This window comes from Diadema antillarum, unplaced genomic scaffold, assembly GCF_040938485.1.
Source record: "Diadema antillarum isolate AM-2024a unplaced genomic scaffold, OU_Dant_1.0 seq00001106_RagTag, whole genome shotgun sequence".
Classification (NCBI taxonomy): Eukaryota; Metazoa; Echinodermata; class Echinoidea; order Diadematoida; family Diadematidae; genus Diadema; species Diadema antillarum.
This window is the reverse complement of record NW_027271922.1, coordinates 225308-252219: the sequence shown is the minus strand read 5'-3', so window position 1 is coordinate 252219 and position 26912 is coordinate 225308. Positions and strand designations below refer to the sequence as shown.

The window sequence follows — 26912 nt, the reverse complement described above, 5'->3', positions numbered from 1 at the left end:
CATATAACATGTACAATATTTAGGAAAAACACTGTATAAATACTTCGTGGGCGAGCGGAAAATAAATTCGATTATGGAAAATAGTGATCCACTAAAAAGCAAAGCTTGTCGGACGTGGATCGCTAGATAAATAATGAGTAAATGATATACTATTCTATAACAATATACATGTAATTATTTTGAGATACACCGGTTGGGAAAAAATATAGAATACCAATGCTAGTGCCCGGACACTGAAATTATGTCACCACAATCAAGGTATACAATATAATTGTAAATTATCTCACCACAATCAAGGTATACAATATAATTGTGAAATACCGCTTTCACATTAAGAAACGGTAATATCATGCGTCATAACATGTTTTGTACGTTGCTGAAAAAATTAAGGTGATCAACCCGTGTTACATTACCTGCAGACAAGCGCATCGCAGAGGGTCTACTTATCTGAGAGGAGAACATTGAGAAAAATAACATGCTTATTGGAATGCCATTTGCCAGGACAGATACACTATTATACAAGAACATATTTTCGTAAGGACGTTTCGTGTATGGAATGGATAGTTTTAATAGTATCATCCGTGGAGGGCTTCAAGAGGCATTCACAGTGTGAAAGCGCATATTACACGCACATCGTGAAAGTCCGCGATAGTGGTCAAAACTGTTATAATCAAGACATTCAGACATGATACCGATGCGAGAAAGCACACTGACGCATTGGTGCTATAGTAGTGGACCTTCTCACCACCTCACACTTCAGGCCCTCGGCACGTCGGTGCGTAACCAGGGACATTTAGGTGAACCAGCTCTCCCTGGTATACCCAAGGAGCTGTGTTTCAAGCTCGTTGGTATATCTCATCGGCGAGGAATCAGTGCTATGCAGCATCCCCTTTGGCGGGAACCTCATGAGAAGTCTTGCTGTCTACACACAGTGGATCGCCATGTCGATGAGTTCTGACTATTCCGAGCCCGGGCTAAAGCTACAGTGTATAGTCCTCTAAATTAAAAACAAAACAAAGCAAAACAAGAATATCTATCGTCTGATCCTTCATGGATTTTTCTCCGAACGCTACAGTCTTTGTTGATGAGGACAAGCAGGCAGCGTTCAGTCAACGCTCCCGGCTGTTTCTCGATCTATGTTGGATCTCTGCTGTCGATGCTGTCTTTTTGCTTGTACAGTGTTTACAACTCATAAAGCGTTCGTTTTCATCAACCTCAGAAAGCTGGCCCAAGGGTTGTCGGACTCTCCATGTGCAAACTGAACTCACCAGCCTTTTAAAACTACCAATTGTACTTCATGGACGGATGAGTTGAGTAGCTAAGTGCTATCTCCTCGGGGAAATACTTTTCCAAATTGTTTTTTAATATAGGGCCAAGTGCATTTTCATAGACTTATTTTCTGTTCGTTGTATTTTTTTTTTTTGTGTAGAAAAAAAAAACCATCGCAAACATGGCATATCAATATTATTCAAACTGCATAAGAGTGTACCGGTAAGACATAACACGATCAAAATTTACATTTGACATTACTGACAAGCCTATTCTGTAAGTCATTTATCAATTGGGCAATACACCCTCCTACATTTCGGCGAGTCAAGATTACATTTTGTATTCCGTCCCCAAATACGAGTCTTATCATACGACCTTCAAAAAACGAAAGACTGACTGAATCTGTAGAGATATGGCAGCTACACTGAACAAAGCAGACAAACATTTTAATCTTGATGGGTATCATTTCAACCCATAATGTCTGCTGACATCTGGATGGAGTCTGAAAAACAAAGTCAACAAATTACTGCGCGAAGATCCATAGTCACAAATTATATTGCCTATATATGATCGTTTAGTTTTGTCACAATCTAATAGACTCATCGACACCGCAATGTCAAGTATTAGGCCAAGCAGTGGGACGTCAAAACATAGCTTTCTGAAGATGACTATTTCATTGGAATGTATAGGAGACCAGCGGGATACAGAGAGGAAAGAGGATGAGGGACTTTATGTGGGGCAGTTCAAAGACGTACGCCTCCAGCACCTCTGGAAAAGCCACCTGTTTCTATAGCTGTTCGTAAAATTACGCACGACTTCACGAACGACTTGGATATGGCAAGCCAAGTGAGTTTCCTAATCATTGTTAATTTCAATAGCTAGAGTTGAAATTTGCAGATCATAATGCTCATTCTTACATGTTAAAACAAAATTTCAGTTGAAAGTGGTTGCCCCAAAGTGTAGATGGAGTACTGATATGAAGTCTTTCTTTGTTGCAAACGTAAGGGAAAAATGGCCACACATGTTGACACTTCATATACCGGTCGTTCGTAAAATCATGCTTAACTTTACGAACAGCTTTATGAAACAGGGATCAGTTAAATCGAATGAAACTTGCGTTTGTTGGTCATAACCATGATTAGATAAAGTTCGATGCCGTTTCTAATCATTACAAAATAAGTTATCAAGGGAGCGGCAGCCATCTTGAATCATTCTTCCAAGAAACGTCACTCTTCCGCTGCTGTGGCCTTCCACTGCTCTCTCAGCACGAACTTCTGGATTTTTCCGGACACGGTCATCGGGTACTCCCGGACGAAGCGGATGTATCGCGGGATTTTGTAGTGTGAAATCTGGTGGGATGAGAAAGCATGAACATCACGTATTCTCGAGCAAGTAGGGGCCTATTCAGCGAAATTAAGGTAAAATACACAACTTAGCGATTTTCATTAAACCTTAGGCCGTTGTATAATGATATGACTGCACCTTCAATGAGGCACAACATGGTTAAAAAGGCTTGGATAAACACGTGTGATTTGCCGAGATATTACAATAAATTGGTTCGGCTGAAATCTTATGTAAGTTTGCGAATATTTCCATCTACGAGATGGTTCCTTGCATTCAGAAAGCTTGCCGGTGGCAATTGCTTGACTTCGCAGATCCGAAACAAGCTCACTGCAATGGATTCCCGAGATTGTAATGCGTTTTGTATAAAAATAGGGAAAGCTGCAATTATAAGGCACGTTACTGGGTATCTATAATTGAAACATTGATAAACATTACCTTGTCTTTACAGAAGACTTTGATGGCTTCTACCGTAGTCTCCATCCCAGGCTTGAGTTGAACAAATGCACACACCTCCTCTCCCATGTAGCTATCCGGTACTCCAACCACCTTGGCATAGCAGTATAGAAATTATCGCGTGACAGCAAATTACATTTTGAATGGGTATGATTACAGTCATTTTTAAACAGATCAATCCTCTGGATTATAATCATATCTGACTCGTTGACTTTTGAACACACTCATGCTCACACACGCACATACACACACACACACACACACACACACACACATAATGGAAGTAACTGAAACAATTTACAGTAGGTTGAACGCCAGGATGGATAACCTAGGTGTGAATAATAGCAAACCTGAATGGCTGTAATTACATGGATATCCCTTCTACCTCATAGTAAAAATGCACACATGGCAATACAATGAGATACTGAATATTGTACGCCGTTTATGTAATCAGTTTACGATACAAGCTGAGATATCCGTGGAGTTCTTACACATCCAAAGTGGCAAATTATACTTATTATTATATGTTTATTTATTTACTTATCATTTATTCAGTCTTATTCAAAAACAGGGTAGTCTTTTCAGAGCCAAAAGGCCTGCTTTAAAAAAGAGCCCTGTTAACATAAATATACAATACATATTGGAAATAATTATTTGCACAGTGTAAAAAAAGATATTACAACAAAACCAAAATATACCAAGTCAACACAATAACAGCTAAACAGGAAAAGCAAACAAACAAACAGAAACAAACTAAACTCATAACAGAACAAGGATTCTACATAACAAGACAGTGTAATCAACGTGCCACACAACAGTTGTGGCTTCAGTCGGTACACAAAACTATAGAAGAATAAGCCAGAATTTGTATTAAATCTGCACTGAGAAGTTAATTGATTGTATTTGGGTCTTAAAAGAAGTGAGTGTTGTCGCCATTTGAATATGGGTTGAGAGTTTGTTGTAAATACTGGGCACTAAGAAAGAAAAGGATCGTTTTTTTAAATTCGATGTTGGGCTTCGGGATGAACAGTGGATTTAGAGTAAAATGACGGATGACATAATATATAGGACGTTTTGTGTCAAGATCATTCAGGTGGTACAGTGCTAAGTCATTAAGTATCTTGAAAACAGAAATACAATACTGATAGTTAATTCTACTGTCGACACTTTGCCACGCAATATATTACAATGTATAACATAATGATCATGATGCGACGAATATATTCCTTGTGTTTGAAACGAATCTCCCATTACATGCTACGCAGTAAGTCTGTATACCTTGTAATTTGTGCTGTATGGCAATAAGTGCTTTGAACGTGTTTAAGCTAAGACATTGGGAGAATTACATGACATACGGCAGGTAGGCCTATATTAATCTCAGGAGTGCCTTGGTAAATGATGACTGCTAAGCCATGTGGTTGTGACTTTGGCAAGCCTGGAAAGGTGCAAATGTAGCTTTTAACAACGATATTGGGTTTGCTTTATTCAATGGAAATCAAAGATGTTTTTTTAATTATTGTATAACACAATACTTTTATCCATTTCTTCTCCCAATCCAATCGTCAATTGCATTCAAGTAATCACGAGAATTATTGAGAGAGTAAAATCCAGAGCGACGAAGAAAAAAAAAGAGAAAGAGAGTGAAATATAGAAAGGGCGGGAGGGAGAGAAAGTTGGAAGATGAGGGAAAGAGAGGGAGGGGAAAGAGATAGCAATATTCCTGCCTTCACTGTTGTGTGGACAGATTGTGGAGAAGAGGTGATTCTAAACTCAATCGCACACCATCGTACAGCAAGAAAGCATGCCCTCTAGTGGTCTATTGGTGACAACCATTACCGTGAGAGTTCGGAACACTGATCTTCCGAGAGAGATCAGCGGTTCGGAAACGAGAACAAGAATTCTCAGAATAACATCCCACGTGTTTGATATCAGCCGAAAAATCCATGGATACCAAGTATATTAAAAAAAAAATATCGGTATTTTCAGCAAATAGCAAGCTAGTTTTATACATCGCCTTTCGATAATGTTATGATGATCAAGTTACGGTGAGCTATAAAGCATAATCTGTAGTATGATAATCGCTTGCATTTCCTCCACGTTTTGAGGGCAATTCAGCCATACATAAATGAATTCGTGTTCGTGCCAAATTCATACAAGCAAAAATATACATTAAAACTTTCACCTGGACCATGAACTGCATAGGCAGTATACGCATGACAAGTAACTTTCTGAGCGTAGTAACATCGGCACAAGAACGGGAAGTAATTTTAGCTGTAATTTTCGAAGAAGAAGAAGAGATGAAGAAAAAGAAGAGAAGAAAGCAGCGAAGCAGCTACCCAAAAGGCGAAGAAAGAGAGACTGCACGTGATGCTGAAAGAGGAGGAAGAGGACATAGCAGAATTTTGAAGAATATGAAATCATCTACAACTGGAGGAAGACGGACTATAAAAGCAAGGACATCAAGAAAAATCCTGTGAAAAATCAGCACGTCTTTGTTAATACAATGAATTGCTGCAAAAGAACCGTGAGTTGAGGAGGCTCTTCAAGTTCAAGTTCAAGTTGATTTATTTCACTTCCAACAAAGAAATAATAAAAAATACAAAGAAACGCTCATATACACAGACGTCATGAAATCAATACCACAATGCGATGAACAGAATAACATTGTAAAAGAGATACAGGCAAATTATCAACAGAGATACAAATAACAGTTACGTCACTGTGGTAAATGCATACAAAATATTGCTGGAAATGGAGGGGACTGCTAAAAAGCAGAGCTTGTAGTATTAGAATGCAGTCCCCTCATAGAGAAAAATATATAATTGCAAAAAACAACAACAACAAATTTCCCTAAGCGGTAGCAAAAAAAAAAAAAAGACAGACAGAGTAATACATACATATATGCACACATACGGACGCACATTAACAAACACATGGCGGCTCTCTTGTAAGGAAAAACTTGATGAGAGGATAGAAAGATATAGTAGTGAAGAAGGTAGTAAGTCCGAGGTGGACAAGGGGGGGGGGGGGGAGGGGAGAGGAGAGGGAAATGGTGGGTCATAACCAGGGCACTGGAGGCACAGAAGCACGGGCTCGCTGATGAAGAAAAGTGAGAATAACGAAGCAACAACAACTTTGAAAATCAAAAGTAAAAAAAGAAGAATGAATCTTCGAGGTCCACAGTATATTTCTTCGGTTCTGCATGCTAATAAGTTGACTGACTGCTGACCCACAGTCGAATCGGGGTACATCGGGGCACATCGGGCACTTTTCAGCTCTCTGAACGGGGTAACAGCGTGATAAGATCGTATAGATCGTTCAGAGCGTAGATACAGCGTGCATTGGTCGGATAACATCGGCAACATCGCACTAACAGCGTAGCTACATCGTTCTAAAGCGTACCGGCAGCGGCAGAGATCGCGATGTCTAATTCCCGATCATCGTAGTAAGAGCGTAGCAAGCACTTGGTAGTCGTAACTGCAGCGTACTTAGAGCGTTCTAACATCGTACTGTGTCCAGATCGGCTCAGGTTTTACCCGATCCTTCCCGACCTGAGAAAATTGTCAAATCGTAGCGAGAACGGCATAGTGGAACGGGGGCTTAAGGAATGTTATCAACCAATACCACTGAGGTAATAATAAATCCTCAATAAATTGTGCATTCTAAGATGTGCATTGTCTGTTTAATAAAGTGTGACGCAGGCAGTTTTCACAAGATGATACACTAAGGTACCTGAAGGGAGGAAGTGCCCTTAACCCAACCACGTAGAGCGATGTCGAAATGATCACATTCACCAATGAGAAGCTGTTTTAGAAACAGAGTTCAAGACCTTTAATCCACAAGAATGACATGACATCAGCCCTAAACGACATAGATTCTCGCTATCATTCTCCCTCGCTAATTGGTATTCATCAAGTTGGTAGAGGAGAGAGGCTTGTTCTCTGCTATACACAAGAAAACAAACACACACGGAAAGCCGGGAATTATCATCACAAGTTCAGGAAAGAAGCCAAGCATCTTTTCGTTGTTGTTGTTGTTTATTTGTTTTGTTTTCGTTTTTCTTTTTCTTTTTCAGATCATTACTATACTCTTTTTCAGATCATTACTATACTCAATATCATGATCAGTCTCACCTGCACTTCCCGAACGGCTGGATGAGTGTGAATGAAATTTTCAATCTCTGTAGGGTAGATGTTGACCCCTCCTCGAATAATCATGTCCTTGGTGCGCCCAATGATCCTGCAGTATCCATCTCTGTCCAGAGTTCCAATATCGCTACAAAGAGAGGCATTAAAGATGTAAGGAGGCTCGGAAATGGTTGATTGATTAATTGATTAATTGATTGATTGATTGATTGATTGATTGATTGATTGATTGATTGATTGATGGATGGATGGATGGATGGATGGATGGATGGATTGATGGATTGATGGATTGATGGATTGATGGATTGATTGATTGATTGATTGATTCAAATTGATTTGAGCTGGGAAGAGTCGATCATCCGAAGGACTTGTTGTCTACCGTCCCTTCAACTTCCTGTGAAATCAGACACCGATCGCCTTAAACTTGTCGTGACGTTTACAGATTTTTCATGTACATCGTCATCCGTGACTATGCCTTAATTTAGATAGAGCCAAGTTGATATGCTCAGTTAATACCGATCTTCTTCATAATCTTAAAATCAGACATGCATGTAAGAAGCACATTTCGAGTCGCACAAAAGTATTAAAGAGATGTAGAAAGGGGAAACTCAACCAGGCCCGTAGCCAGGGGGGGTGCGTCGGGTGCGTACGCACCCCCCCCCCCCCCCCAAATTCTGAAAGGTCCACTTTTTCATAATAACGGTTTTTAGCAATTCTCAAGATAACAATCCAAATAAATATAAAGACACATTATATGCTACGTAAATGTGGAAGAGTACGTTTAACAATGTTAAAAATGATTGTACGATACCCTTTTGTTGTATGAACCATCGGATCGTCCCCATGCACACAAACACAAATGGGATTATGTATCAATTTGTGCGAGCTATTATTATATTGGCACTGCATGCCATGGCCCTTGGCGCGTGTGACCGGTGTTTTTTTTTTTCCACTGGCCGCCCGAGTACGTGCGATTCGTGGATGACATTGAGGTTGACACTTGCATTTTTTTCACAGGAACAGAGGTAAGTGGATGAAAATCTAATAACCTCAAGTTTACATATATGATAAAAATTAAAGAAATTTCCTCTAAATTACTATAATCGAAAACCTGAGACATTTTATATCTACGTCTCACAAAGATATAGTACATGTATATATAAGTACATGTTGGCATGATAATGCCTGGGGATAGATTATTATGTCAACTATTTTCCATTATGAATGCATGCTCCAATCAAATTGTGAAAAGGTGGTCATGAATTAGCATTTCTTACGAACGATCAGGAGAGACAAAACAAAATGAAAGGCCTGTCTTAAAAACAAGACGTATTAGTACAAACGATTTCTTGAGCCTGCACCGTTTCAGGCTCTGTTCTGGATACGGCGGTAGAAACTCATTCTTTTTTGTTGTTTATTTTATCATTATTTACTAATCTCTTTTCTAACTTACAGGTAGCGGATTTCTTTGCAGGCCAAATTCGGAAATGTACTGTTGATTATTACTTATACATTTTCTCATGTTGTGACAGTTCTATTGGTTCTCATTTTAAAGTGAGCCAAAACCTAAGAACATTCTCACTTATAATTTCCAAAGAGTATTATGCAGGCACGCAAACTCATTTTAGTTGTATTTCATTTAAATGTAATGGGTAAGAGGGTATGAGAGAGAATGGAAAGTGCTGAGCTATGAAGTAAAATAGTAAAGTAAAAAGTTTGTCAGATAGTATTACAAAAGAAACTCATTCTTTTTTGTTTGTTTATTTTATCATTATTTACTTATCTCTCTTCTAACTTAAAGGTAGTGGATCTCTTTGCAGCCCAAATTCGAAAATGCCTAGAGACAGCTAGTAACCAAATATGCTACTATAATTTAATAAATAAGAAATAACCATTCCAGTATGTATCTTAGTGTGCACAGTATAAGACAGATCAAATCAAATAGGAAAACATCTGAGCACTAAGCCTGAGGTCTGAATTTGCACTCAACTTCTTCCAATGGCTAACGGATGTTTAATTTTTGAATTTCACTGACCTCCAAATTTCACAAAGAAAACCTTCTTAGCATGATGGTTAATATGACATTTGACTGATATTGGAGATGTTTGCGAATCGGATCTACTACCTTTAATATCATTAAATCTAAAATGATTATTTGAAAGTTCGGAAGTGCTGGAAATATCCTACCACAAGGAGGCAAAATATAAATGGTTCAAATTTACAATTCATTTTGTTTTTAAAATTTTCTTATTTATTTTCGTTTTTGACAAACTCGCATACCAACGGCTGATATACTGTATAGTAAAGTGAATGTTTCATCTTCCAAACAGCATCCAATGGGATGGAAAACTCCAACTGAAAGGTGGACACCGTGACCATACTCGCTAAAGAAAACGCGTAATAGGGGTCGTTTTTTTCTCACGGATTAGATGGAAAGTGTGATGTACGAGCGTATATAATCAAAGGGTATCAAAAAGGCCGAAATTTGGGACAATGGTATATTGTTCAATCATGATGAAGTACTTCTTTAGGGTGCAGGAAACATTTATAAGGCGCGAAAAAATCATATGATCATTACTCGTTTAGGGGCCATTTTGAAAGTCCATGTATGAGCATGGTGTCCACCTTTTAATTGTCGCTACCCCTCCCGGGACAGTATCAAAGGACCGTTTTGTTAATTAACGCAATCCCCCCTTCCTTTAAAAATCCTGGCTTCAGGCCTGCTAACGCGGGTATACAATAGAAAAAATAAAAGTTAAAACAACACCAGGAAAATCACTATTCTCAATTTTGCGGCGCGCTACGCGCGCAGACTCTCGAACACAATTAAACTTTGCAACTTCCTGGCAAAATGAGTTTTTACTATTTCCTAGATGAAATACCGTAACGCGATTGCATGCAACAGACAAAAATACAAATTTCCTCGAGACTTTAAAACGTCATTAAAACAGTTAAAATTCACAATTTGCGGCGCGCTTCGCGCGCAAATTCTTATACAACTTTTGTAGTTCGGTCGTCCAAAGAATATATATATATATATATATATATATATATATATATATATAATTGTGTGTGTATGTGTGTGTGTGTGTGTGTGTGTGTGTGTGTGTGTGTGTCATCATTGGTATTGGTACCGAAGGTCCGTTTTTTTAGTGACCGCACCCCCCCTTGAAAAATCCTGGCTACGGGCCTGTCAACGCAGTTCTCTCCACATGGAATGCCTGATGTATAGAGGGAGTTAAAAAGAATATTGAGAAAGGAATCACACAAGTTTGTGGGATAAGCCTGTAAACATCCTTTAATGAGGGACACTTTAACACACAGAAACGCACATACACACACACACATATATAGATATGCACTCGGAAGACAGACAGCCCGATATACATTAAGAAAAGTGGACGAATGTCTGGGGAAATTTTCCCTTTACAGACCTAAAGACAGATAGCTACAGACAGACAGTCAGACAGACAGGCACAGAGAATACTGGAAATGCAAATAATATCATTAATCTGTTCGATCTCCTGCTCCTATCATCCGCTGAAAATTGTTGTCTAGATCATTCAACTTCCCTTGAAATATTTCGGCTTTGCTATTGGCAATCAGCTTACCCGGTGTGATACCAGTTCTCGTCGTCAATAACCTCACTTGTCTTTGCCTCCTCTCTCCAGTATCCCGCCATGACGGCATAGCCCCTCACGCACACCTCACCTGGAGACCCCAAGGGAACTGTCTTCTGGGTTTCGGGACTTATGATCTTCACCTGAAAAAAAGGGAAGAGCCGATTGCGTTCGATGTTTATGAATGTTGAATAGATGCCTGCATGAATGCATAGATAACTTGACATCACAATATCAACATAATCTATTTACGCATGTAGCAGCATATCCCATGTGTTAAATCTCTCTCGTATGCAAGTGTGTGTGCGCTTGCTTGCTTGCTTGTGAGTATACCGCTAAAAGTTTGACCTTCTTGACTTATTGACGGCTCTGATGCGATGATTCAGAACAAATATGACAAAACTATCATATTACGCTGAATAAAACACATTTTGCCTTTGATAAGGGAAACTACAGGATTGCATAGTCATCTGTTAACTATACACCATGCTCGAAAATTCATGTGATTTTGTCACGCGGTTTCCTTTGCATATTCATCAGTTCATCATCTGTCACTATACACCATGCACGAAAATTCACGCGATTTTGTCAAGCGGTTTCCTAGATAGAATGAACATATTTGAAGAGAAAGTAATCATAATACATGTTTGGTAGCCCTAAGTTTAACATTGTTCTGATGCGATGATTCAGAACAAATATGACAAAACTATCACATTACGCTGAATAAAACACATTTTGCCTTTGAGAGGGAAACTACAGAATTGCATAGTGATCATCTGTTAACTATACACTATGCACGAAAATTCACGTGATTTTGTCATGCTATTTCTTAGAATGAACATATTTTGAAGAGAAATTAATCATAATACATGTTTGGTAGCCCTAAGTTTAACATTGTACGACGGCTATTTGGTAGCATGTCCCATGCACAGAGAGCGTTGCTAATCATCACATTCAAATAATCAAAGCTGAACTGACATAATTATGGAGTATTATACAAACATGGCAGCTAAGCGTTTTCTGGTTGAAAAACAGGGTGTTGACATTATGAATGTGCTCTGTTGCAGTTGCTATCTTTAAAAAAAAGAGCAGCAAAGTATGCAAAGTAAAATGCAACCCCATGGATTATCTGTATTTGATATTGATACCAAACAAGCAAGCAAGCAAACAAATAATGAAACAAATGAGAGGTAACCAGGTAACAATGTCGTTAGTGCTATCTTCTTTTTTTTCTCCATTTGATGAGATCAAAGAGAGAGAAGTAACAAAGTTTTACTTGAAAATGATATTACCTCTAGATGGGGCAAAACTTTTCCGACGGTGTTGACACGTTGGTCTTCTGAGTCATGCGGTGAGCTGAGCGAGATCATAGGAGAAGTTTCCGTTATACCATAGGCACTCTGGATTCACCGATACAGAACAAAAAAAAAAAATGGTGGTCATACGAACGGCTGCTCACCACGAGCTCGAAACCCACTAGTCATACTGCCTACGAGTCCTATACAGCCCACGAGACAAACACTGAGTGAACAAGGCTCCACGAGTTCGACATCACGAGCTATAAGGTCCACGAGCTGTAATAGGCACGAGGCAAATAAGGCCTAAAAGCTCGACATTTCATCATGAATAATGTCGAACTCGTAGACCTTTGTTGTTGTTTTTTGCCAAGTGTCAAGCTTCTTAGCTTTATTTGGCTAGTGTCGAGGTCATGAGCAACAACCCTAGTGTATATTTCATGGGTCTATTCTACTTACTGTCTAGCTAGTGGGCTTGGTTTTTTGGTGTCTAGCTCGTGAGCTGTATGACTCGTGGGTGTATGACTCGTGGGCTGTATGACTCGTGGGTGTATGACTCATGTATCTTTTTTCAGTGTCTAGCTCGTGGGCTGCATGGCTCGTGGGTGTCGAGCTCGTGGGATAACCCAATGCCAAACACAAGTGACATTGGCGTTGCTTTACACGATACCTTAATGGGGGGGGGGGGGTGCCTGGTCAAATGTCAGCGACATGAGTACAATATCTTTATACGGGTTTTATTCACAGCCTGGTATACCGTCACATCAGCTACATACCATCTGACTCACTGTTGTATTTCTACCGCTATCTTTGTTCTATTTTCGTCGATGTGATCACAAATCATCAAAATGTCTTCCACCAATGATACTGGATTTAATAGAAGACAAACTAACCACGAGCTCTTCCTGTCCCATGACATCTTTGGTACGCCTCATGGTCTCCGGCGGTATCGGCGATGCTCCGACGAAGATCGACCTCACACTGGTGATGTCATACCGGTTGATCCACTCGTGGTTGAGGAGGGCGATGAACATCGTGGGAACACCATAAAACATCGTGCACCTGTATCAAGCATTATTTTGCAAGCAGTGTGGGTTGTCGGAAAAAGTTTAACTCATAACCACTAATTTGAAAGTCCTGTCCTTCTAATGGCGTAGTATACATGCACTAGCTTTGAGTAGTGAAGGAGGTATAAAGAAGCACATACGTCCGTCGTACACAGTGGAAAAAAACCCAAACAAACAAACAAACAAACAAACAAACAAACAAACAAACAACAACAACACACACACACACACATACACACAGAGCAACAAACCAGAAACAACATGAGCATCAATTAGAGGAAAACCATAGAGCAATTTATGAGTTTAGGTTCCGATGAATTGAAGTCTCGATGAATGTGCATCCTCATCTTAAGTCATAAGTAGCTCCATGCTTGGACAGAACAATACAGATACAGGGTATGATTATGATCTTTAAAATGTAAACATGAAATTAAGAAAGAGGGGTCGAATGCTGTTACGATGTCTAGAAATGTGAAATTTTGTTAGGTCAATTTTTTTTTTTTAAATTCACGTAACATTCTTCTTCTGTCGTGACACCATTAATTGTTGTGTAGCTCCAATCTAGAGATTACGGCACATGGATTTAGCCAGCCTGTAAAACCTCATAACTTTGAATGGATGGTCCGATTTTTTCTTCAGTGTTTTTCTGCATTTACTGAATTCGAAATTATGACATTACAAGACTAAATCCTGACAAAATTCCGACATGATTTGTGATCCAAACTAAAGTGAACTGATTTCCATCCAATCCCCTTTTGATCGAGATCCCTTGACGCTGGCTATTTCTCCTGGATAAAAGAAAAAAAAAATGAGGCGGTGAATTTAGGTCATTGGGAAGGATGTCTCTACATAGGAAATATCTCGGAAACAGATCAATCGAAAACAAAAGAAAAAAAACGCATCACACACACACACACACTGCTGGGGCGACAAGACCTCGTATCTACAAAATGTCAAGTTAATGTTCAGGAGAGCAAAAAACAAAACAAAACATGGCAGCCAAAGCACTATATCAAATGCGATAGACATTCCTTTGACTTGCTGTGGTGGTTTGATTTTTGAGGTAAGAGAGGTAGGATTTGGACAGGACATCACATAACTGATTATGTGACCATTAATCCAAAAAAGTCATTTTCACCAAAATTGCAGATACAAGGTCTTGTCACCCCATCGACGAATATATATAATATGCATATATATATATATATATATATATATATATATACATATATATATATACATATATATATTATGTATATAAATATATACATATATATATATACATATATATATTATGTATATAAATATATACATATATATATATATATATATGTGTGTGTGTTTGTGTGTGTGTGTGTGTGTGTGTGTATTTATACACATATAAAATGGTTCAAATGGGGAATATACGTCTTGAAACGAGACATCTTAAGGGGAATTCGTTTCATCTTAAGGGGATTTTTTTTTTGGGATTCCCCTTAAGGGTTTGACAATGTTTTTCAAAGTCTTATCATTGGTCTGGGGCCTCAGGACTATTCCATAGTAGGGCACAGATGACATAGTGTGTATAGATTTAGGACTGTACCATTAATACAATTTCAGAGAGATTGGCAGGGATGCAAAAAATGGGTGTATATATTAAATATGCAGAGAAAACGGGTTATTGAGGGAATTTAGATATATCTGCTTTTTCTAAAAAAGAGTTGTATTTTCTCATTAACATACAGAATTTAGTGGTATAAGATGCACTTTGTGCTCTTCTCAGTTTGATTCTGCATTGAACCCATATTAATGCATAATTTTTCTGAATATTTTCATACTTTTACTTTTTATAAAAAATCCCTCATGGCTGGAAATATATATATGTATATATATATATATATATATATAATGTAGAGAGAGAGAGAGAAAGAGAGAGAAAGTGACAAATTGGAGGGGAGGGAGAGAGAGGGGGAGAGAAAGGAGATGAAGAAAAGCTATCATAACACCTATGATACCTTTCATCGTTGATGGCCTTAATGACTGGTCCCGGCTGAAAACTTGGAGATGGTATCACCAGCTTGAGACCGAACAGGACATGGGCTAGTGAGATGATCACTGTGCCAAATATGTGTGATAACGGTACCGCGGCACACGATGTATGTCTCTATATAGGAAGTGCATATAGAAAAACTACCACCAGACTACATGTTAACGGATATGATAATGTTATTTGATATGAGCAAGACCTTTGGACACAAAGGGTTATCTATAATATTACAAGTTTAAATGATTCCCAAGACAACGAATTCAGAATGTACAGAATTAAGCCAAGATTTGCAAAGTATATCTATTTATTCAGCTTTGTTTCACATTACGTTGGGAGATGTTGCTTGCAGAATTTTCGCGAGCTTTTTTGGTTTCTAAGATCACATCTGACCCTTAAATCGGCAACATATTCCATCAACTGAACATTCCTATCTACCTCTCAATTTTGCAAATGTATGTATACATTTTTACTTCAGCTTATATTTCCTTGAAATATCATGTTAACGATGATGATTTTTTTTTTCTCACAGCAGAATTATCCGAATTCAGGCTTTGATGGGAAATTGAGAACTGCATGGAAAGAGAGGAAAGAAGAATACGGGAAAGGGATATCATCCACTCGAGATCAGATTTTCTTTTCTTTTCTTTTCTTTTCGTTTCTTTTCTTTTCTTTTCTTGTGAACTCACGATCTCGTCCAAACGCATCCTTAGACCGGTGTGGTAGATATTGTTGACAGTCTTGAAGTGCGTAGTTAATACTCCTTTTGGTAAACCAGTTGTTCCCTAAAAGTTGTCACAACGAGGAATTAAAAAAACTGTGAAAAAAAAATCATTTGCAGTGCGTCTTTAAATTTGCATGAAATACGTGTCCACATGGTATATATGTCATTTTCCCTTCATGACATTATTTTCACTGCCGAGTATGGTGCAAAAATAAACTACATCAAACTTAACACTTGCTGCGAATAATAAACTCATGTATGAAACAATGCAAACAAATACGACCACAAATCCACCCAATTCGAATATCTGGATTAGAAAGCAAGATTGATGTTGATATTTTTCTGCATTTGAAATGTAAACCTATCATAAACGAGAAATCTAATAGTAAAGTTGAACGCGAAATAATCACAGATCTCTACACATATCGCCTATTATGAGCATCTGTCAAGAAGGGTGAGGAAGACTATGAAAAACTACGCAAAGAAGAAATCTCAACATTGATTGGCGTAACTAATCTACATTGATCTCCATATAATTGGTCTACACATGATTGCATGAAATGCAAGAATAAGGTGTCTTCCGTAAGATCCATAATTATTTGTGTGTTGTGTTCGTACCGCTTTACATGCATGCGGGAGGTATTTCGTGCCTTCAATTCGAAGCGCCATTTGTACAGTTTGAATACAAAAAGCACTTATCAAAGTCCGAAAAAAAAATCAGGACAGGAAAATAAGAGTCTGTTTCGAATACAAATGTAGTAAAAATACGCACCAAACGACAGTATGCACCCCGAAGAATAGTCATGATGGACTAAAAGGGCGTTTTTCAGTCATTTCAAGATTGTTATCTCTTGATTAGAGTGAATACAGGATTGTTTTCATGCGACAAGAAGCGTATTAGCATGGATTAGAAGATTGTTTTCAAGTGATTACTGTAGAAGATTGGTATCAAGAAAAGAAAATCGTTTCCAAAATTAGACGATTACGATCAAATGTGGACATTGTGGATAGAAAGCTCTGGTGCGAAGGTTTGTCACCAAATTTCTCCTATTCGGCAGGAGTGCAATAAGCTACCATTGTGTATATTTATTTGAACAAGTCGTGGTGAAAATTATGCTGATTTGGAAATAATTTTGAGAACAGAAAATAAACCTTTTGGATTCTAAAGTTTTAATAATGTGGTACAGAATTATTTAGTTTGTGGGAACGAAAACTCATGAATGCAGACTCTTAAAATGTCATGTCTTCTTTTTCAAACACAAACAAAATTATAGACAACATGATACTTAAATATCAAGACGTATGCTGAATACATACTATAATACAAGGTGCAATATATTACGACATAATTAAGTGATAGAAGAAACATTTTATTCATACGCCGTTAAAAGTGCTATCAATATATTTTCATGTAATAATGTTACTAATCTCTTGAAAAACTATGATTGAAAATAACAGGAGAGCGTCATCAGGAGCAGTTGCTAGAGTTTTAAGGTCGTCTCGGAAAACCAAAGTGTATAGACTTCAAAGGCATAACTGAAGTATATCAGATATTGAATGAAAAGTAGAACAAATTAACAAACGTCCTGGTTGAGACTTAATTGTGCAGCTATGTTATACATTCTATAATTTTTTGTATTCACTATCCTCACTTTTTTAAATCATTAACGTTGCAAAGCCTACGATAAGATATTAATCTTTATGACAACGAATGAAAGATAGCCCTGTGGGAGAAAACATTACAAAACATTGTAAGCGCACGTAAAGAGGAAGTGAGAGGATAAACTGTAACTTCCCCAAATTCCCTTAACTGAATAAAAGTAAAACAGACGAAAACTAAGGGAGGGAAAGTTCTTTTTTTCACCTCTGACCAACAGATTTATTGCCATTTTACCTGAATCGCTCACGATTACTATTTTATCAAAACAATGCTATCATAATTTACTTACCGATGTGAAAATCATGTTACTCGGGTCATCGCAGTGAAGCCTGTTCCTGCATTCCTTTAGAATCTTATTGTTTTCGTCATCACTCCCCATCGTCATGACGTCATCCATGAGGTAAACTCCTGGTCGCTTTGCTCCACCGTACATGACGACTGATTCTAAGTCTGGGAGTCTGGACAGGGAAGCGAATTAAAATCATGATAAATTATTATTTTTAAAAAAGTGTTGTGATATCTCACAATACACATCACCACTCAAACAATAATCTGTTTTAAAACCAGAGTTTAAGCACAATCTTTTCCCAAATTCGAACAATTGAAATGATATTCTATTCTGGTCGTGTTGGTAATTTCTTGAAGTGTTCACCTAGAAACCATTTCTACTGTAATCATTTCGTGACAGAACTGATCAACAAATTAATCAGTTGCAATAAAAACAACTCAACGGAAGAATTTCATGCATTTGGAAGTCATTGTGATGTTAAAGTAGTACTCATTCATTGTTGTTGTCTCCCTTTTTATGTTGTTTACTTAAGTAACGTATTAAAAAAAGAGCCACAAAACTGAAATATTATAAATTCTATTCTCAAACAACTTACTGAGGGCTCTGCAACTTTCCCTCCAACGATGAAGTAATGGATGGACAAATTTCAGCGATCATTTCGTAGTAGTCTTGTGTCAAGAACGATGATGCGGAGACCAGCGTCTTCATGCCTGCCTGTCACGTGATATATACATATACATAATAGGTAGCTTTAGATTTTAGACGCGCGGACGTTTAAAGGGGAAAAAAAAAAAACATGATCTGAGCGTGCGCAGTAGCGCGGGTCAAGTTGACGCACGCTTCTGCGTATTTTAACATAAAAACAAGAACCTTTTACATTCTTACCAAAAATTATCTAAACATCAAGTGCTTGAACTTGTTGCATGTGCTCTTCTGATGCCATGTAACATCGTTCTTCTGATGCCAACGAGCCATTATACATGGAATTGTTACGAATATTTGAAGAGCAGGAAAAATTTACCCAATTACCGTGTATTTATTAGAATTTGATACAGAATTTGATCTGGTTGACTTAATAAAAGCCAAGAATCATTTTCTAAGATCTTAAGCCCAAACGTCTGGATGCAAGAACCACAAAAGAGCATAAGTTAAAACTATCAAACTGTCAAAAAAAAAAAGAGACAAAGGTTAGGAATAAAGGAGAGATGAGCGGGGGGGGGGGGGGTGACAGAGATATTGATAGTTGGAGAGGCATTTATAATACACGGGCATTTAATGGATGGAAATTTGCTGCAAATATGAAGTGACTTAGGTGTGTATCCAAAGCTACCTATCAAACACAAGCATTTGATGCAAATATTTTGGAACAAGCAATGTGTTGTGAGAAGTCCTATGTTGTGAGATTCGTCTTTCTGCTTTGCTGAACAGGTATGTGTCCAATGAGATTAGATTTTAGTATCCACGGTGCCAATATCACGATCACTACAGTGTCGATTAATAAGAATCGGGCTAATAATTTGTAATTAAGGTGTTTTTTTTTTTTTTTGGGGGGGGGGAGGGTACCCTTTTTTGGCACATTCATTTACCGTGGTCATGATGTGATGTAATTCGAAGGGTCGACAAGCCGCGTTGATATTGACCAAGATGGCGCCTATGGACGCCACAGCATACTGTGTGTGTAGCCACTCCAGGGTGTTGGGTCCCCAGATTCCCACCCGGTCTCCGTGGCGTACCCCGATGCGAACCAGACCGAGGGCGAGGCGGTCAACCTTTCAGAGAACACATAAAAATGTAAAGGGTATTGATTGGTGACAATCAATACTAGACCTGTTGGTAACATTTATCAAATTACATACCCTATATAAGTGTTTAACAATGTGTCCATAGATTGCCCTTTGACACACAAATAACTTGCATATCAGGGCAATATTGAATCGTATTTGAACTGAACTCATTATGTCGTTAACCTACGACGAAGCAGTGTATTCAATGTAAAGTTATCAGTTACAACCTGAAGATTTCAAGCACAATGTGAACACTATACGAATATAGCCTCTTCTGCTTTGTTTTCTTAAATGGTGCAACATAAATAGAAAGAATAAAAGATAATTAGTATGTGAACTTCAATACTGTCGATAACTCACTACCTTTGACGTCATAAACTCTTTAGGTTGAAACATGGATTGGGTGTGATTTAGTAGGACTGTAGTCATGCACAATTCGAAAGTGTCTTTTGTCCTTGCCAATCCTTCAAGGTAAAGGGAAACAAATTCTTAGAAATCAGAAAACACCATATTCTAAAGAATTCTGCTTTTTGTTCACGCCATCTAACTTACAATCACTTCGACTGAATACAATTTATGATAATTATGTAAGAATTCCCTCTCGTTCTAATTGTTTTTCATTGTACCGGAGTGATACCACTGTCTTGTTAAGCTTCATTTGTCATCAGTTAAAAAAAAAAAATGAATAGTTGTTTGTAATCATCACACACCAACCTTTTTGTCAGCTTTTTCTCCTGCTCCACCTCGTCGTTATTTTATCCTGTTTTTCTCCAAAACATGTACATTTTTTTTAATTCTTTGAATAGCTCTTAATGGTTAATGAAGAAATAAAGATAAAGCTGGTTGAATTCTTTTTCATAAGGAAATTATGCACATTTTCCCCGATCCAATAGCATGATGTCAACAACTAATGTGCGACATAAACATACTGTCATTATGGTTTTGGTATGATGGGTGCAATATACAAAGTAAAAGCAATTTCATGGCTTTCTTTTCGTTTACCTCATCTTTGAATTGTCTGAAAGTCCTTCGTACATGATCAGAGGAAAAAGACGACGAAGTCACTGTCGGGGCGATTTTTGCACGGTTTTCGTCCAAGACATCGGGAATAGTTTTCCTTAAAAAGCTGCTGTCTTCTGCAGCTTTGTAGTAGCTGAGACTAGCACAAGTTTCTTCTCCAGCAAGATATGCAAATAGGTGATGATGAATAAAACGATAAGTCTCGAACGACTAGAGCCATAATTTAAGGATGATAAAAAAAAAGTATCGCAATAGAAGGATTTGTGTACTGGTAAACAACTCTTTAACAGTTCCACAAGATGTAGGGCAAACGTGTTTTTGAACGTCAAAACTTTAATGATTTGAAGACAAACCATCTTGTTTTATTTGATTTCGTGGAATATAATAGCACCTTGAGTCGAAATCTTTCAAAACGACATGGTCAGGATGGTGATAATGTCCATAATGTTAATTGTTTATTCATTTTTATATCAACGACAATACATCGCAGCTTCGCTGCCACGTTTGAAGGCTTACTAAGTTTGGAGGTTATCTTACAGGTGATACTTAGAAAAAAGTATATAAGAGAAGTAAACAGAAGTGGAGGAGGAGATGGAGGAGCAGGAAAACTGACAATTTAAAAAGAGAAAAAGGTTGTGTTAGCAAAAATAATTGGACATGGGACAAATAATTGATACTAATGAAAACAAATTTACAGTTGTACCACTGAAAGAGAGATGGGTTCTTGACCTGTTTCTTTTGATTATGCCGCCTTCTTAAAGGCAACGTAATTGTGACGACTTGTTCTCATATATCATTCGCTATATCCTCATTAAAAAGTGAGGGTCATATTTGAACAAAAATTCAGCGCAAATAAGCTTTCGGTCGAGGGTGTGACAAACCATTGAATATGAAGGTGATTGTAAGTGAGCCTCTCAAAAGCAAGTGCCAATGACTTAGCATAATGGTGTGGCCAATTGGAAGCTATTCGCAATGGTATCGATTCCAGTGGTTAGCTTCCACAATATTTTAATTCAAGTTTCCCGGTTTTGTAGCATTGATGACCAAGTAGATCTTGCAAACATTGTAGTCAAAATGTGGCAGCTAGCAATATCAGTAAGATATATAAGAATGAATTTATAGTAGCTGCATGCGCTTGCTGGGTAAGTGATTTAGAATCAGAGCATTGTCAGCTATATAAAGGTCCGTCATAATATAAATGGTCACGTAAACTTTTAGTTTAATGTACATGTATTAAAGAGTTGGACTGTTCAACGTGTAGGTCACATTTGATAGATTTAGGGTCATGGTAAAGATATCACTTCCTATCATATTGTATTCATGCGCAAAACACAACGGCATTTTCCTAAGTGTTTTTGTTTGTGTAGGGCCCCTTTATCATACCAAGCATAGCAGATTATTTGTAAAAGATAAGCCATGGCCATTTTATCTTAGGGTAATATCAAAGTCATATGCCAGTTTCCTGAATATTGTTTCCTTATGATTTGAATGAATGACCAAATTGTCCCATTTGTTCGTTTATGACATCAATTTACACAAACTATATTTTATGATTGGTATATATTAATGATTATACACATATTTACTTTTTGTCCAGCGTCTAATGTCTGATCACACTAGGAAAATTGTTTGTTACGATATATCAACATTGCGAAAAATGAAGAAAACAAATCAAATCAAATCAAATTATATTGAATATGGCCATTATTGATTATGCAGATGAAGATCAAAGTGCATTTGACTGGAATCCAAAGAACACTTTCCCAAGCAGCAAATGGCTGACGGTTTCAATGCGGGCAAGTGAGTGTGTGTGTATTATGTACTATTGTGTGTTTTACCCACTGTTATATTTACAATCAACCAAAAAAAGTTTTCCCCTAACATTTTTTGGATATATCTCAAAAAGTATTTTACCAATTTTCATAATTCAAACGGGAATGGATAGGGAATTTTATTACTCATAACATGAATGGCATATCATTGCCAACATATCTCATTATTGGTGTAAAAAAAAAAATGCATTTTATGTCAAAATACAAGGGAAAAAAGTTGCACTTCAGGTTATATGAAGTATACTGTGTACATTTCCTATGCAAATTAGCAAATGGTCTTTTTAAATTGTTATGTAATTCTCAGGAATTTCCTCAGGTACAATGTGCTTCCTATTAAAGAGATGTTATGCATACTTTTTAAACAAGAGGCCTTTTCAATATGAAAAATGTGGGTAGAAGCCATGTGCTTTTAAATTCCAATTTAGGTTGATCACATTAATAAGCTTATGGCCATTTTACATCATGCGTTCAAGTTGTAGATCAGTTTGTTGAGGGAAATGGCATTTAACGTATGGAGTGGCCTGCAAGATCCCCTGACCGCAATCCAGTAGAGAATCTTTGGGATATCACTAAGCGGAAAGCGAGCAAGAAGGTGAAAGATGGCACTCCACTGCAACAATTTCAGCGCATCTTGCAGAGAGCATGGGCCAACATTGAGCAGCGCCAAGTACAAACTTTAGTTAACAGTATGAGGAAGAGATGCCGGGTGGTCACATCAATTATTAAACACTTCACTGTATGCTCATGAAAAGAAAGATCTGGTGGCACTGATATGCCATTCATGTTATGAGTAATAAAATTCCCTATCCATTTTCCGTGTGAATTATGAAAATCGGTGAAATACTTTTTGAGATATATCCAAAAATGCTGGGGGGGGGGGGGGGACTTACTTTTTTGGTTGAGAGTATATATTTTGTACACATTGTTCAGCGAATAGTGCCTGCAGGTATTAACATAATTAGCTTAATCTTTATTTTGTATTTTTTTGTAGTCTAAAATAGTTTGCTATTTATGATAATCCTTTCCTTGTTACCTGTTGTATACATGAATTTTGGATAATCTTTATTCATTGCTAGTTACGTATTTCGTTTTGAGTGAGCGAAGTTTTACAAGCCCTGCTTTTCAGTGGACTACATGTATTTTATCCCATACTTTCATTCCATGCATTGCTGTTCTTGATTATTCTACTTCATTATACATCAGTGTACAATATTTGATTATAAAGTTTACAATCCACACAACATTAAATATTTACATGTATTGTGATTTGTGTAATTTCCTTCTTTTTTTGTATTTTGTTTCACTTGTGTTGGATGGAAATTAATGATAATGAATTGAGTTGAATTGAATTAAATTGAATTGAATAGGATTGAAATGAATAGCTTGTCGATGAAGGGATTATGGTGAATGGAAGAGATCAGTTATACACATTTGGGTAGCGAAAGAGGATCGAATTTCTCTCTGAGTTTGGTCCCAAATTTGAAAACTGTGTCTGAAAGGCGATGTCTTGTCCTTGAAAACATTGGTTTCGTGCCATCTTATGCATCATAATTTTCCTGTGGTGCAATTTCTATTTTGTATTTTTGTTTTTACAATGTTTGACAAACATACATCTTCTGTTGATTGAATACAATGCAGTTACGATAATACAGATGATGTCAACGGTGATGAGCGACCATTAGCAGGTGTGATCGCAGAGAACAAATTCAGGGCTCAAAGGTTATCGATAGTTAGACAGATAATATAACTCTGTTTTTTTACTTTCTTTCTCTGAGATTTTGAAAATGTTTTATCCTAACACAGGAATATTTGAAAACAGACGTTTAGATTATTGCTCAATGATAGAAATGGACCATGTCTGATTACAGAATAAAATGCTTATTCCTTGGATGCTGAATCGTGATCTCAAATCTTGAAAATTTTTTTTTTTTGCAATGATCGAATAGTTCCGTATTTTCTACGTTTCAAATCAAACGGCATGTGTACATCAGTGTACCTATTTGATTCAAAATTCTTGAACCATAATGTACCTAGACACTTCATTATCATTTTTATTGCCCTTTTTTTTTTTTACCTAGAAACTAATCTTCGATTTTTGTTACCAGGGACTGCGAGAAAATCAAATGTCTCATGAAATCAAAGGTCATATTATGAAAATTACACCTCTTGTGTTTAGACAGAATTGAATGATTATGCCTTTCCTTTGGCATTAAAATGGAAAGGGGGAACATGTGACCGAGTTTTGTGTATAAGGAAACCAGTAGAGGCCATAATATAGAGAATTAATAGCAGCTGCAACAACAGCCACAGATAGAATGGTATCAAATGATTATGGCAGACAAACGGCACAGGTTTATTCTGGTCATAACTGTATCGTCCTTTACAGAGGCTTGAAGCACCGCATAGACGAATAAATCCAGTACCTCGCCGCCCTACCTTTTCACTGATGGTGCCAAGATGTTCGAAACCGGACATTTTTTCTGCCACCTCAATCCCGTTCCGAGTAGTAGACTGATATTCTTCGTAGGAAAACACCTGGCTAAAGACGTATTCATGTCATACGTGTCGGCTGATCTATAGCGGACGAATAGATTTGGGTCATAAAAAGCAATGATCTGGTGTAAATTTACCGACAGATCCACTGTGGGGACTGGTGTTCGTGAGAGAAAATATCGCAGTGTACTACTTTCATGTCATTATTTTATATTTGTCTTTTTAGGAGGTTTCCGTCCCTGTATTCTTTTATCTCGTCAAACAACGCGTTACGAGGGCGACTTTGACGCCCTTCAAACTAGCAAGATATCTTGATGAAATGTGCCAAAGTTCCAAGTTCACTTCTCTTTAAATGATAAATAGGCCTATATAATATAATAATAATCAGATAAAAAGTCAACATTTATCTGATTCTTCAATAATAGTCAGGTATTTTATTAGGCTAAAAGAAATCGTAATATTTGCGAAACCCACCGTTCGGTCATTAAGACTGAGTATAGGGAAGAAATTAGAAAATTGATTATCAAGGAAAATACTTATCATAATCTATACTGCGCATTGACCCTTTGGCCCATGAGGGAGGAATGCACTTCCTGAAATTGTCTCTAGTTATACATTCTTATAGCTTTTTCAAAATATACGTCAGAGTAGCTATCGCACAAAAAGGGAAATGCGCTTTACCCCAGGAACTGATGGTTATCTATTACAATATGATGGTTACAACTTCTCCTATATAGTATATCTTATTTCATAAAAGGTAGTAATGCACTCTGATAAAACTTTGTGAGAAGGTCAGTGGAAAATCTGTAGGCTATTACACCATCACATCCTTTAATTTGCAAATGTAGCCGTGACTGTTATCATTGTCACATGGGGGGGGGGGGGGATGTGGAACTCTAAATGTCCCTAATTTTGTTTCATGTCCAATTTACATCATTTTTCTTTGTCAGTGATTCCCACTGACAAAATAATTCAATCTCATCCGATCAGATGCAATAATCCAAATAGAGTAAAACACTTGTCAGTGACTGACATGTTTCATGAAACGCTATTCAGAATAATTAGAAAAAAAAGGGGGATACCCCCTCTCCCCCCCCCCCCCCTCGCCTTGGACTGCCAAGTGAAAATGTGCTGTGCACAAATGCCATCATGTGTCCATATACCCACGCTGCAGTGCGTTCAATAGCACTCTGTCTCAGGCAGGTTCAACTCAACGTTGCAAGAGTTGGCATAATTTTTTAATTATTATTCTTGCTTGTCACCCAAATTTGCGAGAGAATTGTCATTGTGTCAACCCCCCAACGTTAGCAAAAAAAAAAAAAAAAAAGAAGGAAAAAAAGCCTTCTTTAATACCTAGATCCGTCCCTGATCCCTGCGCTAAATGATTTCCCACACTAATTCCTCCCGAATGTCAGGGTTGAAAAGAGAAAAGAAAAGAAAAGAAAGTAACTACAAAGACAGAAAGATGGACATAAATAAGTCAAAGTGGTATAGGCCCTATTTCTCGGTATGGGCACAAAACTTGGGCGGAAGTGAAAGGACAGTTAATTGATATATTTATGCATAAAATGTGCCCCCTCGTTGGAGTTTCTATCTCTATGTCTACACAATATGCAGTGCCCCGTCTGGGGGAAAAACTGCATCATAACGAGTAAAAGAAAATCACAGTCAAGGAACAACAAAAGAGGAAATGCAACGCGTATCGTTACTCAGACTGCATGTTGAAAAATATGGGAGGGATAGCTGCCCACCCCTCACCCTTTACCCTGATATATGTTGCGTCGCCCTTCATCCCACCTTTATCGTCGTTTGGAACTGTTCCACTCGAGGAAAGGTAAAGGATAAGGTAACCTACGTTGACGGTAACCTCTGACTTGAGCAAAATGTACATCAT

At 37.6% G+C, this 26912-nt stretch overlaps 1 protein-coding gene across 1 annotated transcript; it reads right to left on the bottom strand.

The window, feature by feature from the left end:
• Nucleotides 1-2495: 2495 nt before the first annotated feature.
• LOC139743784 (medium-chain acyl-CoA ligase ACSF2, mitochondrial-like) lies at nt 2496-26912 on the bottom strand. Its single transcript, XM_071654239.1, has 13 exons — nt 26777-26912; nt 20676-20845; nt 19476-19658; nt 18485-18603; nt 17890-18058; nt 15906-16001; nt 15188-15336; nt 13020-13188; nt 12124-12231; nt 10823-10974; nt 7200-7341; nt 3049-3159; nt 2496-2618 (listed from the first exon to the last, which is right to left on the bottom strand). Exons 1-13 carry the CDS (start codon nt 26910-26912, stop codon nt 2496-2498), a joined length of 1827 nt encoding a protein of 608 aa, XP_071510340.1.